Source organism: Camelus dromedarius, chromosome 5, assembly GCF_036321535.1.
Source record: "Camelus dromedarius isolate mCamDro1 chromosome 5, mCamDro1.pat, whole genome shotgun sequence".
Taxonomy (NCBI): Eukaryota; Metazoa; Chordata; class Mammalia; order Artiodactyla; family Camelidae; genus Camelus; species Camelus dromedarius.
Window position 1 is genome coordinate 75,012,560 of NC_087440.1, and position 16,205 is coordinate 75,028,764.

Genomic DNA, 16,205 nt, shown 5'->3' on the forward strand with positions numbered 1-16,205 from the left:
ATCCAATCATCTGTCAATGGACATTTAGGTTGCTTCCATGTCTTGGCTACTGCAAATAATGCTACTATGAACAATGGGGTGCATGTATTTTTTCAAATTAGTTTTCTCCAGATACATGCCTAGAAATGGGATTGCTAGAAGAGATCCCTGATTTCTTATAAATCAAAAAATTTCAATTTCTACTTTTATATAGAAAAGTACAATTCTGTGACATTATAGATTTGTAAGGCTGGTATAAAAGAAGTCATTTGTCTAGTAGGTGAGCCCTGCTTCCTATATGGCTTATAAATTACAAATGAGCTTTCAGATTCACTATTCATCGCTCACAAAATCTAACTTTAAAAAAAAAAGTAGTTTTTTTTGTTAAAAAAATCTGGATGTATAAAACTCAACTGATTAAAATGCATTTTAAGTGGCACTTGACATATTATAAGAAACAGTTATCTTGAATTTTCCAAACAGTTCATTTTCATCTTTAAAAAGTTTATAATTCTTAGCATTCCTAAACTCTTGCTGTTAATGGGTCTTCTGAAACAATTATATTTAGCATAATATCTTTGGTAGGTCCCCTAAACCTATTTTCCTCAAAAAAAGAAGATGAAATAACTCCCAAAGCACCATCCTTTTGGTATTTTCAATAGAAGGTTGCATAATTTTATTAACTGAAATGTCTAAATATTAAGCTAAACTTAAGATTTGCTGCTAAATCCAATATTTAGGAAACCAAATAAAACAGCTATTTTGCTCAAGTCTCATATAAACTTCAAGTTGTTAATATACAACATACATAAGCATAATCACAATCTGGGTTACAATAAACAGAACCAAGCAAAGCACTATTTTCTGAATCTTACCATGTTTGATGCATTCATATGTTGTATCAGCTTAGAATCAGGAACAATAACTTGTGGTGCTGCAGCTATAAAAAAAACAAACAAGCATACATAAAAGCAAGGAACCATGAGGCTATTTCTTAGAATATACGATGTTGAAAATTTTTTTCACGCTTTCCACACTTTCTTCATGCAAATGCACTCAACCATTTGATACTTCACAATGTTATAAATTTCTAAGGTAAGTAAGTGCTGTGATATACCCACCTTATACAGGAAAACCACAATTAAAAAAATAGATTTGAGTAATAATACCTAAGGACACAAGAGAATGTGGGAACACAAAGTAATGAGAGACCTAACACCTAAACATACATTTCTGTGAATTCTTAAACTAGAAATTTTCAAACATAATTTAAAATTGTCTTGCCAACTAAACATTAACTGTTTTACTGATTTAATAATATTGTTGGAATGAGTTATTAACTCATGAAGAGCTCAAAAATCTACACAGGTTTTTTTAATATACATAGCCCTTTTCTTCCAATTTAACAGTTGCCAGAATTTAAAGTTACTTCCATTAACTTTTTAAAAAATAAAAATCAGAAATAATGGCAATGTTACTCAAGTGTAAAAGGAACTGTGTTTGATTCCGCAAATTTCAGAGAATAAACAGATAATCCCATTATCCTAACATTCTCTGAGTGAAGAAAATCAAATTTTAATTTATGATGACCTAAAATCCTACTGCCAGGCCTTAAGGCAATAGGAAGAACAGCCATCAAAACAGATAAAAAGGATAAAATTATTAGATACAAGATGTAGAATAAAATCAAATACTAAAAGTTTTATTTGACATAAAAGTAAAATAACCCAAAGAGACATTTCTACTATGCATCACTATCAATTTTAAGTCTTACATATACTCTCAGGTGAAGCAAATGGGTAAATAAACAGTTACCTTAAAATAAGCTTTCATTTACTTTCATTTTCCTCTGATAACAAAATGTACAAAACTCTAATGTCCAGGAAGTTTTGTAACTGAAAAGATGTTTGTTATGACAGAAAATACTGCATGCAAAGGATCAAGCCTTTTCAGGACCCAGATTTTCCTCAGCTGTGATGTTTTAAGTGCTACTTCAAGGAGCCTCTTAATAGGCTTCAGTGAAAGAAAACCTATAAAATGACTTGCACAGTACAAAATACTATGGACACAGTCTATAAATACTTGTTTTTTTCTTACCTTTGAAGCACACGATATAAATTAAGATGTTATAGATCCACTCTTCCCTTAAACAAAATCTAAAAGTCAATTTAGAGTTAACATAAACTACTAGGGAATTAAAATTTCAAATTGCCCAAACATGGTTACAAAAATTCTCCAATGTTTAAGATATATTTATAAAAGCTAAATTCAAACATATCTTTGAAGGGATAAATCAGTTCCATAAAGAAAGTAGATAATGACTCTACCATTTAAAATAATGAAATCTTTAGTAAATAAATCTTTACAGATTTAACTTATTTTAGGAAATCCACTATTAGGTAGCTATCTCAAAAGAAAGTGTTAATATACTTAACTGAGTATCATTTTAGGCTTTCTCTTAGTGAATTATTTATCATTACTACACAAACAGAATCCACATTTTATACAAATTTACACATAAATACACACATATACACCACTCACCCCCTCCTCAACCAATAGAAAGGAGAAATTCATTTTCTCTTCTTTGAGAAGGACAACTTTCATATCCAAGTTCTAAGCAGGACAACACACGCAGTCTCACCTTGCTGGGACGCGGGAATGAGGACCTGCTGGGCCTGCGCCTGCGGGGGCACCGTCTGCTGCGGCTGAGCCTGCTGGTGCTGGTGGTGGTGGTGCTGCTGCTGCTGAGGCTGATGCTGCTGCTGGACTTGCAATAAAAGCTGCTGCTCTTCTGAATGAAATCCATCCACTGCCCTAGACTGCATGAGTTTATTCTCCCATAACTAAGGCAAAGAACATTAAAGATTTCTAAGTGAAGGTCAGGGAAGATAATGCTGGACATAAGGACAAAATATACTTTATTAGTCTGTTTATAAAATTCTTCCATTTTCAAAATGAATACAACCAAAAATCTACCAATCTCTCTTATCCAACTGTATGCATAATGAACACTAAGTTTTAAAGTATCAAACCTCATTTTTGCTACCTAAGAGTATTGAATAATTTTTTGTTTTTATTTTTAATATCTTCAACAAACTTTCTATGGTATTCCTTGGTTAAGAGGCAGAATTTCATATAAGCATTTTTTTCAGTAATCAAAAGTCATCATATCAAATCCATTATTAACTATTTTCATGGAAATCTTTAATATAGTATTTTCTAACTTTTAAATAACATATATAAAACAAGTTCATTTTTCTTGATTTGCACAATGAAAAATATGTAGAGGCAATCCTCAAGTTAGAATAACCCAACTTTGTCTAACGCTTTTCGAGGTATTCTCAACCCTTCATACTTTTTGAAATTCCCCTCCCCCTCCTATTATGAAAAGGATTGACAATCCCTTTTCTGCTCAACAACTTCTATTTTCTCATCTCACCCTAGGACAGCTTCTGTGATGAAGAGGGAAAAAAAAAATCAAAAGTTGGCAAAAGAAAGAAGGAAAAGATAATATTTACAACTATTCCATCTTTCTCCCTAACACATTTCCTCTCTACCAGATTTAGTGTTCAATCTACAGAAAATTGCCCAAGAAAGTAACAAAGTGTTCCTTAAACATTCAAATCCTTGTAAATATGCTTGTAAAACATTTATCAGAGTCTAGTATAAAGTCAGTTATCAGTAAGTGCTAGTTACTATAATTATGATGGTGGTGATATTGTGTAATAGAGCATTATACCAGAAATCAGGAACCCAGTTAGCCCTGGTTTGGCCTTTAATCAGCTTTATGGACAAACCATTTATCTTTCTTGGGCATTTTCCTCATCTCAAAAGGGAATAAATTGAATTAATTACTTTTATTTTTATTTTTTAATGGAGGTACTGGGGATTGGAGGTACTCTACCACTGAACTATTTCCCTCCCCCCTAGATTACTTCTAAACTCACTTCCAGCTAATAAGTCTGTCTCTGCATATCCCAGTCTAAAAACAGCTAGGGTTCTCCCTAGGGTAACAAAGGACTACTCTTTAAGAGCTTAAGTTTTGTCTGGTTAATCTCTGTGAAGTGGGCACCTAGCATAGCACATAGTACAAAATAGGCTTATGCACTGAATAAAACATTCAGACTATTATATAGTGAAGCTCCCAAACAGTCTATCATCCGAATCTTCCACAATTCTTTCCCCTATTCTGAAACAAAAGAAAACCTAGTTCTTCTAAGCCAAAAATCAAAGGGAAAAAAATACTAATAATGCCTTACGAAACAGTTTTTTAGATCATTATTTTCTAAACTTAGTATTTCAGATTTATCATCTCCAATTGGTCTACCTGCTGCAATGTGACTCATCACTTCAACCAAGCTTCCATGATAATGACAAATATTAATGAATACATATTATGTGCTAACTGCTGGATACCACAACTCACCTACCTAGCCTCCTAAGCCCATGATCTATGAATCAGAATCCACCACAATACCCAATCAATATTGTCAGTTTTCCCTCAGAAGAATTGTTCCAATCTATCCCTATTATTATTGCCCCTTTTAAGTCCTTTCTTCCCGAGTACTATTGCAAAAGGTAACGACTGAGCTCACTGAACTTCCTACATCGAGTCACTCATTCTACAAATAATTAGAGTATCTCCTATACTAGACACTGTTAGTGGCATTCACAACTGGCAGTGAACAAATCTGACAAAAACCTTTGTCCTAACTGAGCTTACATTTTAGTGGAAACTTGTCCTTCCAATCTATCCTCTGTCAATCAGTAGTCCTCAAAATGTGGTCCTGCACCAACAGAACCAGCATCACCTGGGAACTTGTTAGACATACTAATTCTCAGCTCCCCAACCCCTACCCACTGGCCCCGAGCCAGCAACTCTGGGGAATCTGTTTTAATAACCTGTCCAGGTTACTCTAACGCACACTAAAGTGACAACTGATGCTTTAAAGTCTAAGCCACTGTGTTTCAAACTGCAGAATGTAACCCATTAGTGGGTTCAAGCAATTTGGTTTTGGTTTTTTTTTTTTGTAAATGCAATCAAATTTAAAAAAAAAAAAGTCAGATTGTACTCCTATCAAGTGAGGCTCTTGGGAGCCGAAGCCCAAAAAATCTGCATTTTTAACTAGTACCTCAGAGAATCCTTCTCACGCTAAAGACCAAGCTCATTAACACAGTAAGTTAACTCTTGGCTACTGTAACTTGCACTCTGTTTTCCAAACTACTTGTAGTTCCCTGAATATAGTATACATATCTCCTGTCTGAATCTTAGTAAAATACTTATGATTGGAAGTCATCACACACAATTCCCCAAACAATGCAAATGCAAAGTCACACAGCCTCAAATAAATCACTCACTGGCTCTATACCTTAGGAACATTTCTATTGGTACACTTTTCACTCTAAGTCTACCTTCTCTACTAAAGTATGAACTCCTTCAGGTCAGAGACTATGTCTTATTCAGGAACTAACAAAATCACTAAGAACTTACCAAACATTAAACATTAATTTCAAAGAAGAGAATGGAAAACAAACTACTGTTTTCTAGGGTAGTGTTTCTCTATAAGGATGCTACTGACATTTTAAGCAAGACAACTCTTTATTTACAGGGTATTACTACAGAAGTGTAGAGGAAATGCAATATTCCTGGCTCTAGCCTACTAAATACCAAAAATGCCCACTAGTCATTATGATGAGCAAACAGACCCCCCCACACCTCTAGCGGCTTTTCGGGGGAGTAGGAGGAGGGGGTGTTGGAGTAGCAGTCCACTGATAATCCATATTTACAAAGTAACAAATACTGTTCCAGGTAATGTGAAAAATACAATAGTACCATACAAATATTTAGCATTAAGCTTATATTATCAAATAATGTAAAGTTCCAATTAGTTGCATATTTTGTTTCTCTCCAATTTCATTTTTATGTAATTTTATTTATCAAAATATTCTTTTTAAAATATCAGTTTAAAATAAACAAAGAATGTAATACTGTTTTGGAAACAATAAACATTTAATACCCCTGAAGACTACCAAGAATACTGAATTGTGATTTACTTATTTATTTTGCTTCAAAAACAGGGAGAACTCTTTTTCTCCTCATTTTTATAGTAGTATTCTTTTCCCCCCAACACAGTAGCTATTATTTCTGGCAGTCTTACTTCAGCAATCTTTGGCAGGTCTCTGAAATTACACATGGAGAAAATTCATTTTCTGTTCCCAAAATGAATCAGATCTACATCTATACATCACTTTTACTAGACTAATACTCGATTCTTACCATGCACTTGTTAAGTACTTTACATGTACAGATTCATTTTTCACAAACATTCTTTAATATTATTATTTCATTTTTATAGACATTATTATTATCATCTCCTTTTTACTGAAAAAGAACCTGAGGAAGAAGTCAGGTATCTTATCCAAGATCACCAACTAATAGCTGGCAAAATCAAGATACAATCCAGGCAACCTGACTCCAGAGTTCCCAGTTAGAGATGAACCCTGAGAGTGTAGAGTGAATGTCTTTTAAATTTTGGACCCTAGGCACCTCACTTGCCACACCCCAATTCCCCAGTTTGGGGTGTCCAGTTTCTAATCTCTAAATTATACTGCTACTAACAGAGCAGGTCTAGTCACAACTCTGGTACCTTACTTACCTGGAGACAAAAGTTCAAGTCTCTGCTACTTGCTAAGTGACCTTGTCAAAGCATATTCCCTGAGTCTCTTTTGATCTATAAAATGTGATTAGGTCTGCTGCTTCCTGGCACTATGCTGGGCTAGAAATTCTGAAGGATTCTACTTTCACAAAGCATCTAGCTCCTAGATAAAATGTAAGACAACTGCATTTCTGGGCTTCCTAGAAATGATGTTGAGGGACAGAAGTTTCCCCAAGGGCAAATGAAGTGGAATAATGCATCATTGTTCAACTTATGATCCAAGTATTTATATACAACTAGAGCATATTTAGAATAGTGGTTCTCAGGGGTGGGTTTGCCCCCCAGGGACATCTGGCAATGTCTGGACACATTCCTGGCTGTCAGAACTGAGGGGTGCTACTGGCATCTAGTGGGCAGAGGTCGGTCATGCAGCTAACATTCTACAATGAACAGGACAGCCTTCTACAACAAAGAATTAACGGGTCCAAAATGTCACAGTGCCAAGGCTGAGAAACCTGATCTTGAGACAAATTAACCGAGTTTAAGATTTGCCTCCAATTGAGAAAATTTTTGTAACTTTATTTTACTGAAAAAAAGAGGCCATGTTTTGTATCTCCCATAGTACTCACTATTTGGATACCGGTAGGTTTGACAGTCTAGAAATCAGGATGATTTTATCATTCACTTTGAAAAGGATTTCTAGGCTGTCATTCCCACCTATAGCTATTTACCTATCCAAAACACAATTCACATTCAAATACAGATTATTGAAAATCAAGTGGTAACGTGTATGAATACTAAATCATTAACCTGGAACTAACACAGTGTTGTAGGTCAATTATACAAAGAAAGAAAGGAAGAAAGTGAGAGAGAAGGAAGGAAAGAAGAGAAAGGGAAGGAAGGAAGGAAAGAAGGAAGGAAGGAAGGAAGGAAGGAAGGAAGGAAGGAAGGAAGGAAGGAAGGAAGGAAGGAAATCAAGACTATTTTATGTGTCTTTTCTATCCCCCACAATTCATACAGTAAAGGAGGCCCACAGTATAAAGAGAGAATTTCGAGAATCAGGTTCAATTTTCTGGAATCACCTTCCTTCCAGCATTATCTAGGTAAATTTTAAATTATAGGCACTCTCATTACTCATCTTAATGGATAATCTAACTCACCACGGTATCCTTCACAGCTGTATGTAAATTTTCAATAAGTTTGTAAAAGAGCCAAAAAGAGAGGAGATAGGGGCTAAAGCTAATAACAAAGTCCTTTAAAAACCACAAACTATGAAATTAATGTTAGTTTTCATTACAAGACTATCTAAATAGGGTCCAATAAAGTAGCCACTAGCCACACATGGTGATTTAAACTGAAATTAACTGTAATAAAAATTCAGTTCTTCAGTTCCACTAACCACATGTCAAATGTTTACTAGCAACATGTAGCTAGTGGCTACCATACTGAAGGACACAGATATAGAACATTTTCGTCACCACAGGAAGTTCTGTTGGATAGTGCTAACTGTCAAACTGTTAAAACTAGGGCACATTCTGGAAATTCTAATGAGATCCTGAAGAAATTTAGTGCAGAGAATTAAAATAACATAAACTCATTTCAATTTAATAGTTTTAAATTTAAATCCAGCTACAACTCAGAATAGAAGAGTATGCCCCATTTTTAAAAAACAACAAAAACCTTAAACTACTTTGTTCAGTTAAATTCTGGAGCCACATTTGTTGTTAACCAGTTTATTTACTGAATGCCAACTACATATGCCAGGCATTAGTGTAGAGGCTGAGGATTCTAAGCTGAGTTAAGTCACAATTTCTGTCATTTAAAACCAACCATTAAGCAAAAACTAGTGTGTAACCTATAAAACATATATTATTTACATATCCTATTAAACAAATTTTTATACGTATACTTCTTCTAAAAAAGTCATATGTAATAAAAATGCAGGTAGAGCTATTTGGTCTCAAAAACAATTCATTCTCTTTAGAAAGAATATCTCAATTCTATTGGGACCAGCAGGAAAGATCAACTCCAGATTCTGAAAAGCAAAAGCAGGTAAGGTAACAAACAACTTGGATTGACCACTAGTTTGACCTAGAGTAAAGTCTTTGGGACTGATATTCTACACCGAAAAATGTTGTCCCTTGTACGTAAGGTCATAGAACTACAAGGACAACCATTATAAGAGGGTAACAAATTGTAAAATACTCATTCCACATAATACTAAGGAATCAAAATAAACTTATTCTCTTATTACTCGTATCTCTGGAGGGGATACTTTATGTGTTTGAGTAGTTTATACTGCTGTTTTTCCAACTCATGTCTCAGAGTTGGCATTCCTTCATTTGTATTTTTAGATACCTAATCTTCACTTTCAGTAATGATTACATTTCTCTCAAGGTAGATAAGTATTTTCTCATCTCATTCTCATGAACTATGATTACTTATTTGTATATACCTCGAAAGAAGCTCAATACTCAATTTCTAAGCCAGCAGTTTTAAAACTGTTCTCAGGATCCTTTATCACTTTCACAAATTAATGAGGACCTCAAAGAGCTTTTATGAAATTATAACTAAGATTTTTTAAAAAAATGTTTACTAATTATTTAAAAATAACAATATATCCTTTACATGTTAACATAAAGAATATGTTTTTAATGAAAATAACCGTATTTTCTAAATAAAATCTAGTGAGAAATGGCTTAAAGGAAAACAGCCGGATTTTTATATCTGCTTCTGCTGTTCACTTTGTTGTTTTGGTTGAAGCATATGAAGAAAATCTGCCTTCCCACAGCCAAGTAGTTGGGAAGGGAAAAAGTATTTTATGTTTCTTAAAAGTTAGCTGCAGTGTACAATCTGAAACCATATACCAGTGAACTTTCATACTCTTCGATTAAAATCCATTAATTTATCTTTCACTCTGAAGGCATTTTGCAACATCATGCATTCATCATTTGGAGAATATGAGTTCAGTGAATTATGCAGATACTCCAAATGTTAACACATTTCATTACAGAATATCAAACAATCACAGGTCTTAATATCAACACTGATCTCATCTCAAACCTTAAGTAAAACATCTTTTTAATATTCAGTGCATCAAAATGGGAAGCATGCATAAGGCACTTCTGCTGCATATGAGCAGTTAATCTCAAGGAAAAACACTTGTGTGTTTGAGTTGCAAGTTTAACTGGTCACTTTTTCCATAGAACACACATTCACTGGAAATACGACAGACATGCTATGATTATTCAGACTCAAGCCCAACCTCATGGACCCCCTGGAAGAGCCTGTGGGGAACTTCAGGGACCATACATTGAAAACCACTGTTCTGAGCAATAAAGCAAAAATATTTCGTGATTCTCTGAGTCATTACAACACTAGGAAAACACAAATGCTTAATAAAATTATCTTAAATCTAAGTAACCTAAGTATGTTTAAATCTAAGTAAATCTAAGAAAACAGAAAACGAGCTCCCAAAGTAAAATTTATTATAAACCCAATATTTGGCCCACATAGAGAATTGGACCCCAGAACATGAAATTCTTTTATCAAGCACTTATTCAATCTCCACAACATAAACACACTTTAGCACATAGGTACATTACAGCATAAACACATTTTAAAACACAGATACATTAAGGTCACAAATAAAGAAAAAGGAAAACAACTTACAGGTATGTCAAGTAGTTAGACCATAAATGGATGTTAACTATCCATTAATAATAGTTAATGCTACTGCCAGGTACTGGGCTAAGTAAGCACTTTATTTATTTACTACATTTACTCCTCAAAACAAACCTAAAAGGAAAGTACCATCAACTTCCATGTCACAAATAAGGAAACTGCAATGTAAGTATTTTGCCCAAGGTCATAGGAACAATGGATGGGAAGAGTTGGGATTTAAAACCAGCACACTTCACTTAACTATACTGCCTCCTGTAACAAAGTCAAATGTTCACCGTATACAGAAATTGTGGGTTAGTCTCTGGCTGAAGAAAATGTTTTTAAAAAAAAAGGAGGGGCAGACTCACAGTTTTTAGTTCCATCAGAACTTGCTCATCGACTCCATCATCCAAAAAGATGTCTCTCACATCATTAATAACATCTTCAATCACAGATCTATACAATTTAGGCTTTAAAGGAAAAAATAAAAGACGGTTGAAAAATGTGTAACAAGTTTTTACAAATTCAAAGCAAACTAAATGTAATACAATAGTCATTTTTCCAACTATCAAAAACTTATTTTAGAAGATACAACTTTAGAGATATGGCCATCCTAATAATCATGATTTGCTTTAGTTAAATTATTAGACTGCATGTTTTAACGGAAGTTTTAAACTATTTAATGCAATTCATATCCAGAAGATCCTTAAGCATACAAGGTCCACACAATTTCCAGTTATAATTTTTTATGTTGTTATAGCCAAAACATTTAATGCGATCCAACAATATAGCTTTATGGGTTGCTATGTCTGGTTCCTATTATTCCTTTGCTTGGTTTTAATCTGTTATATCTTTTAACCTCACCACTCAGTCGTAGCCTTTAGAGAACCTTATGTCTTCCCTGGTAATAATCTGCAACTCAATGAGCATTCACATTTAAAAAATCACCTAATTTCTGTTTTTTTGTTAGCCAGTCTGTACCTTTCACCCACACCATTATGCTGCTCATATACCCACAATTAACAGGTCTCAAACTCCCAGAGGAACAGGACACGATGATTCTTGCCCAGGACTTCTCTCCTACCACTGCCCAGATGATGCTATGGAGCAGAATCAAGAATAGCCTCGATATGTATTTTATTTTATTGTTGGCATTCCTTGGGGGGAAGGAGGAGAAGCTTGCTTTTAGAAGGCTGCCAGAAAAATGAGAATAGATATAAAACCACTTTCAAAGTATATAAAGTATTTCTGAAAAACCAGAATTCACCCAACCCACATCCTACTTTTTAACATGTTAAACAAAAGAAAGTTTGCATGTCAGAGTGTAAAACCAGAACTGCATTGTTATAAATCCTATCCATTATCACAGAGTTAACAGCCTTTTTCTTTTAATGCTGTGTCATTATTTGCTTTATATCTTGCTTAAGGTAAAAGTTACTGCTTACTCAATAAAACCAAGGGTTTGCTCTCATAAGCAAATCTCAAACAAAAATGATTGTTTCATTAGCACCTCTATGAGCAATACTGTTATCATAGGGAAACCCTCTAAGAAAGTGTGTCCTTGCTTAGCCAAAAATACAAACAATGAGTTCATCCCTACAATTTACTTCAACCATTAAAAACTCTTTATTTCTTTTCACTACAACCAGAAAAACAATTCATGTACCTAGGTTCTTGCCTTTGCTGTTTCAACCACTAACTTGCTTTTTTATTTTGCCAAATCTATCCCTGTGAACTAAAATTAATGTGTAAAATGTGCATCTCTACTGTGCCTCCTTAAACATTCTGATTCTATAAGGTTAGGTATCACCTTATCTATGGCAATTTAACTACTGAATTACAAAAATACATTTATAAAATGTTTTCTAAAATCAATGACTCTTCAAGGCATTATAAAGAGGTAATGTAAATTTAAACTGGCAGTATAAATCTTAAATTGGTGACGTAAGTTATTTTTTCAGCAGACTAGATGTTTCGATGTTTTTGAAGTCAGTGACCCCTAAAAATATTCTGCTTGGAGATCCAGATATTTGTAGGTATAATGTTGCTTTCTTCTGGCACTCCCTACTTAATGAATCAACCCTGCTTTAAGACTTTGCTTTTGTCCCTTAATAAACCCACAACTTGACCATTTAATGGGTTTACAAGCACTATAGTTGATGGAAAGGAAATGTGCATTTCCGTCCAAAATACTGATGTTTTAAAGTGTAAGTACACAGGCATTATTTGAAATAAGCAATCTCCAAATCATTATTTAAAAACCCAAACCTTACTTGAGGCAAAGTTTTTGCCTTTTATGAAATACATAGTAATTTAGGAGGTTTGCCCTGGTTTTCAGAAACCAGATACTCCAAATTTAAAAAGTGGTAAATCAAAGGGCCAATGGTGGCATTATCTAATGATTAATTAAAGGGTTTCTTTCCAAAGTCTTAGTCCCTGGTGCAAAACTGGAAAATACATTGGATTAATGTCTATATCGGATATCATATTAATATCCAATGCAATAGAAACGCCATCTACTTAAGAATTTTAATTTTTTAAAACCCAGTTTGCACTAAGCCTTCTCACATTACTCACAATTCTCATACACATAAATGTACTGCAGGCATAAGATCCTACATGTCAAAGCTTTAGGTACTTAACTATTTCTTTGTAAAGCTCTGTGTCTCCGACATTTACTATAGCAAAACATAATGAAGTATTAGGAGCTACATTTTTAACCTATTACCTGAATAGGTGAAGAACAAAACCCTACCAAAGTCAAGTCCCCTACAGCTAACAGTTAATGTACAAAGCCTTTTTTTAAATTCCCGACAATAATGCACGCATCTTCTAATACGAGAACGATTAGACATCTGAGCTAAAATTCTTTTTAAAATAAAAATAAAATTAAAAATGACAGCAATTCTGTTTTCCCCTAACGAAGACGGCAAGTCCCAGCCGCTTCATCAAAACAAAAACTTGGGGCTCTGAAAGCAGCCCCAGATGGGTACGAAATTACAGTGTACGTAAGGGACCTAGAAATAAATTGAGCTCTGCACACGCCAGCCTCTCGCCTCGGGAGCACGCACCTCCCAGCCCCGCTCTCAGCAGCTCTCACTATTTAAAGCCGGATCTGGTGTTTAAATGGAGAGGCGGTGACGTAGGCCTGAAAAGCACCTTCCCATCCTGGCAGAGTCTATATTAGAGAGCGGCAATGGCTCTATATAAACAGGGCAGCCAAAGGGAGGAGGACCACAAGGCTCAGGGACTGAAAAGCAGGGTAAGCGGCCGCAGCCATGATGGATCGACCCGAGTCGTCAACGGTACGGAGTCGGGCGGCCTCGGGCTGCATTTGGGACCGGGCAAAAACGTGTTTTATTGTCATAATAAAAATAAGAGTGGGGTGGACTAGTGATCACATTGCGTTGGGGACTGAAAAGGTTATTTATGTGACTGCTTTTTGCAAACCTACATGATCGCAAGTAACCAAAAAGGGACAAACGGTGAGAAGTAGGCAAATTTCAAGGCGAAAGCGGGGCACTTTGACCACTGTAGCCTTTGTTTGTTTTGGTGCTTTTGCTAGTCGAAGATACGATGGGGGGTTTGCTTCCCCTTCGCCATTTTACCGATTCGGAAGGAGCCAAGATAAGTGCTTTTCAACCTTCGTCCTTTTTTTTTTTTTTTTTTAAATGTAAAATGGCCCCAGTGAACGCTCCCTAAGCACAGCCGCCAGAACACCCCCAAGTAACCCCAAAGTAGACATTAACCTTCCACTGCATTAAAGTGGATCGCGGTGGGTCTTGGGGATTCGCCTAACTCCCCAGACGCGGTTTTTGTTTTGAGGCTTTTCGGGGAGCCCTTCTCGAGCCAGCGAGGTCGGGCCCGCTTCGGGGAGAAGCGGCGGCTCCCCTCCCGCCCTCCCTCCTGGCTGCCGGGGTCTGGGGCCCGGGCCGCGCGCTCGCCCCGGCCCAACCGCCTCCGCGGCCCGGACCGCCCCGCGGCGGCCCCAGGCCCCGCCAGCACCCCCGCCCTCCCCGCCGCCGCGGCCGCGAGCCCTCGGCGCCCCCCCGCGCCCGGCGCCCCGGCCCGCTCCGCTCGAGGCGGGAAGCGGCGGCGGCCGCGCGGGCAGCTGAGGAGAGTCGAGGCCGAGAGTCGCCGCCGTCCCCGCCCCCGCCCGGTCCGGCCGTTGCTGCCGCCTGAACGAAGCCCCCGCCGGCCACCGAACCACGTCCTTACCACGGTGTTTGTATTTGCCGAGTTCGCCATTTCCACACACAACACAAACAAGAGGGGGGCAACCCCGAGAAAACAAGATAAAAACAAAACGAAAAAAAAAAAAAACCAAAACACCCGGAGGGTGACCCAAGCCACCGCAAAATTAAGGGGGGAAAAATTTAAACAAAATTGGATCCTGACGGAGGAGAGGGGAGCGGCGAGAGAAGGAGGAAGAAGGGGAGGAGGGGGGCAGTCCTCCCGGAGCTAAAACTCGAGAATCGCCCTTAAAAAAAAAAAGGCCACGACCCTTTAGGGGTCCGGGGGGCGTTGCCCGCTCCCCACCCCGCGCCAAGGAGGGAAACCACCACCGGTCGCCGCTCCCAGCGCCGCCGCTGCCGCCACCGGCTGCAGCTCCAGCCGTCCGGTCCGCCCGCTTCTCCCCTTTATATAGTGAGCCAACGAGCTGCGCGAGCCGCCGCTGCCGCCGCCGCCGCCGAGAGACAGGGCGGAGGGGGAGGGAGGGGCGGAAAGGGCGGGGGCAGAGGTGGGCGGGGCTGAGCGCGAGACACCGCGAGAACCGCGTGCGCAGGCGCGCCGGGGCGGAGGCTGCCGCGGAGCGCGTCATCACGCGCCGTGGAGAGTGTTGGGTGGGCGGGGCCATGGATTTGAGTAGAGAAGTCTGACGGCCGCCTCCCCAAGTCTCGCGTGATCACGTGGTTGGCACCCAAGCGGAAGTCTCCTGCCACTGCTTTGGGATGAGGAACTTGCAAAGCATTGCTGGAAGAGGCGTGAGTTCTTGTGACACTTGAGGCCAAAACTAGTTGGGACCGCCTCCTGTGGGGCGTTTATTTGCTGTCCCGGGCTGGAGAGGGGCTAGTAAATGTGGAAGGGGTGGTGGCGACAGCCTCGCTAGGAATGGCCGCGGAGGAGGCTCGGTCACGTGGCACAGTTTCCGGCCCCTGGCGCGCTCGGACTAAGGGCAGGTTTAAATGCGGAGTCATCCGTGACCGCTCAGGTCGGGCTCCGCGTTTCCAGGCGTTAGTGCCTCTTGCTGAGGGTGGGCCTTTTGCTTGCAAAATTGCGTACGAGTTCCTGAAGGATGGAAGCTGATTTGGGACGCCCATTAGCACATTAGCACAAAATTAATAATCCCTGAAGCCAGCTGAATTATCTGTCTCCACCAGTACAGCTACAGAATCTGTTGGTTTCCGTTCCCCTGAAGAACTACTAAATGACTTCTTAAGGTGGTAGAAATGACAAAAAACAAACCACCACCGAGTTTATGACAGCACGACTTTCCCTGGTTTTTTAAAATAATGCCAAAATTCGGTGACTTCATGTGGCCAGCACGTTCTGACTAACCTCTGAAATACTTTCCCTTGACTCACCAACTCACATGGCCTCTCCTTGCGGAAAGAGCAGGCAGAACACGTCCATGTCTTACAGTGTAATTCAGTAGGCGTTTGACCTGCTCTGCTAATCCCGCTTTTGTATCAGTGTTTCTCGCAGAACAGAGACTGCTCTGTTTAGAAGGCAGAACTCACAGTACCTAATTTTCTTGTCCTGAGGAATTTCTAGAGACATGGAATGTAGTCGGTACAAGTGAGGGAGTTTATCCTCAAAAGTCAAAGCAAAACAAAATGTCAAAGTTCTATGCCTCTGAAGCCAGATTTGAGGACTATCGGTTGCTTCTCAGTTCCTTGCACC

At 38.3% G+C, this 16,205-nt stretch overlaps 1 protein-coding gene, 1 long non-coding RNA gene and 1 other non-coding gene across 3 annotated transcripts in view; 1 reads left to right on the forward strand and 2 right to left on the reverse strand.

The window, feature by feature from the left end:
* Nucleotides 1-14,961, reverse strand: part of GTF2A1 (general transcription factor IIA subunit 1) — a 40,290-nt gene extending 25,329 nt beyond the window's left edge. The window contains exons 1-4 of the mRNA XM_010976395.3: nucleotides 14,520-14,961; nucleotides 10,670-10,771; nucleotides 2,624-2,825; nucleotides 855-919 (exon numbers count right to left, since the gene is read on the reverse strand). Of these exons, the coding sequence (XP_010974697.1) occupies nucleotides 855-919; nucleotides 2,624-2,825; nucleotides 10,670-10,771; nucleotides 14,520-14,549 (399 nt within the window). The 5' untranslated portion in view covers nucleotides 14,550-14,961. The remainder of the gene's footprint in view (nucleotides 1-854; nucleotides 920-2,623; nucleotides 2,826-10,669; nucleotides 10,772-14,519) is intronic.
* Nucleotides 1,474-1,617, reverse strand: LOC116153749 (small nucleolar RNA SNORA79). The gene has a single exon (XR_004137631.1). It is a non-coding gene; the product is annotated as a small nucleolar RNA SNORA79 (small nucleolar RNA).
* Nucleotides 14,962-15,145: 184 nt separating the features above from the next.
* Nucleotides 15,146-16,205, forward strand: part of LOC116153589 (uncharacterized) — a 52,671-nt gene continuing 51,611 nt past the window's right edge. The window contains exon 1 of the long non-coding RNA XR_004137452.2: nucleotides 15,146-15,286. This is a non-coding gene — a long non-coding RNA (uncharacterized LOC116153589). The remainder of the gene's footprint in view (nucleotides 15,287-16,205) is intronic.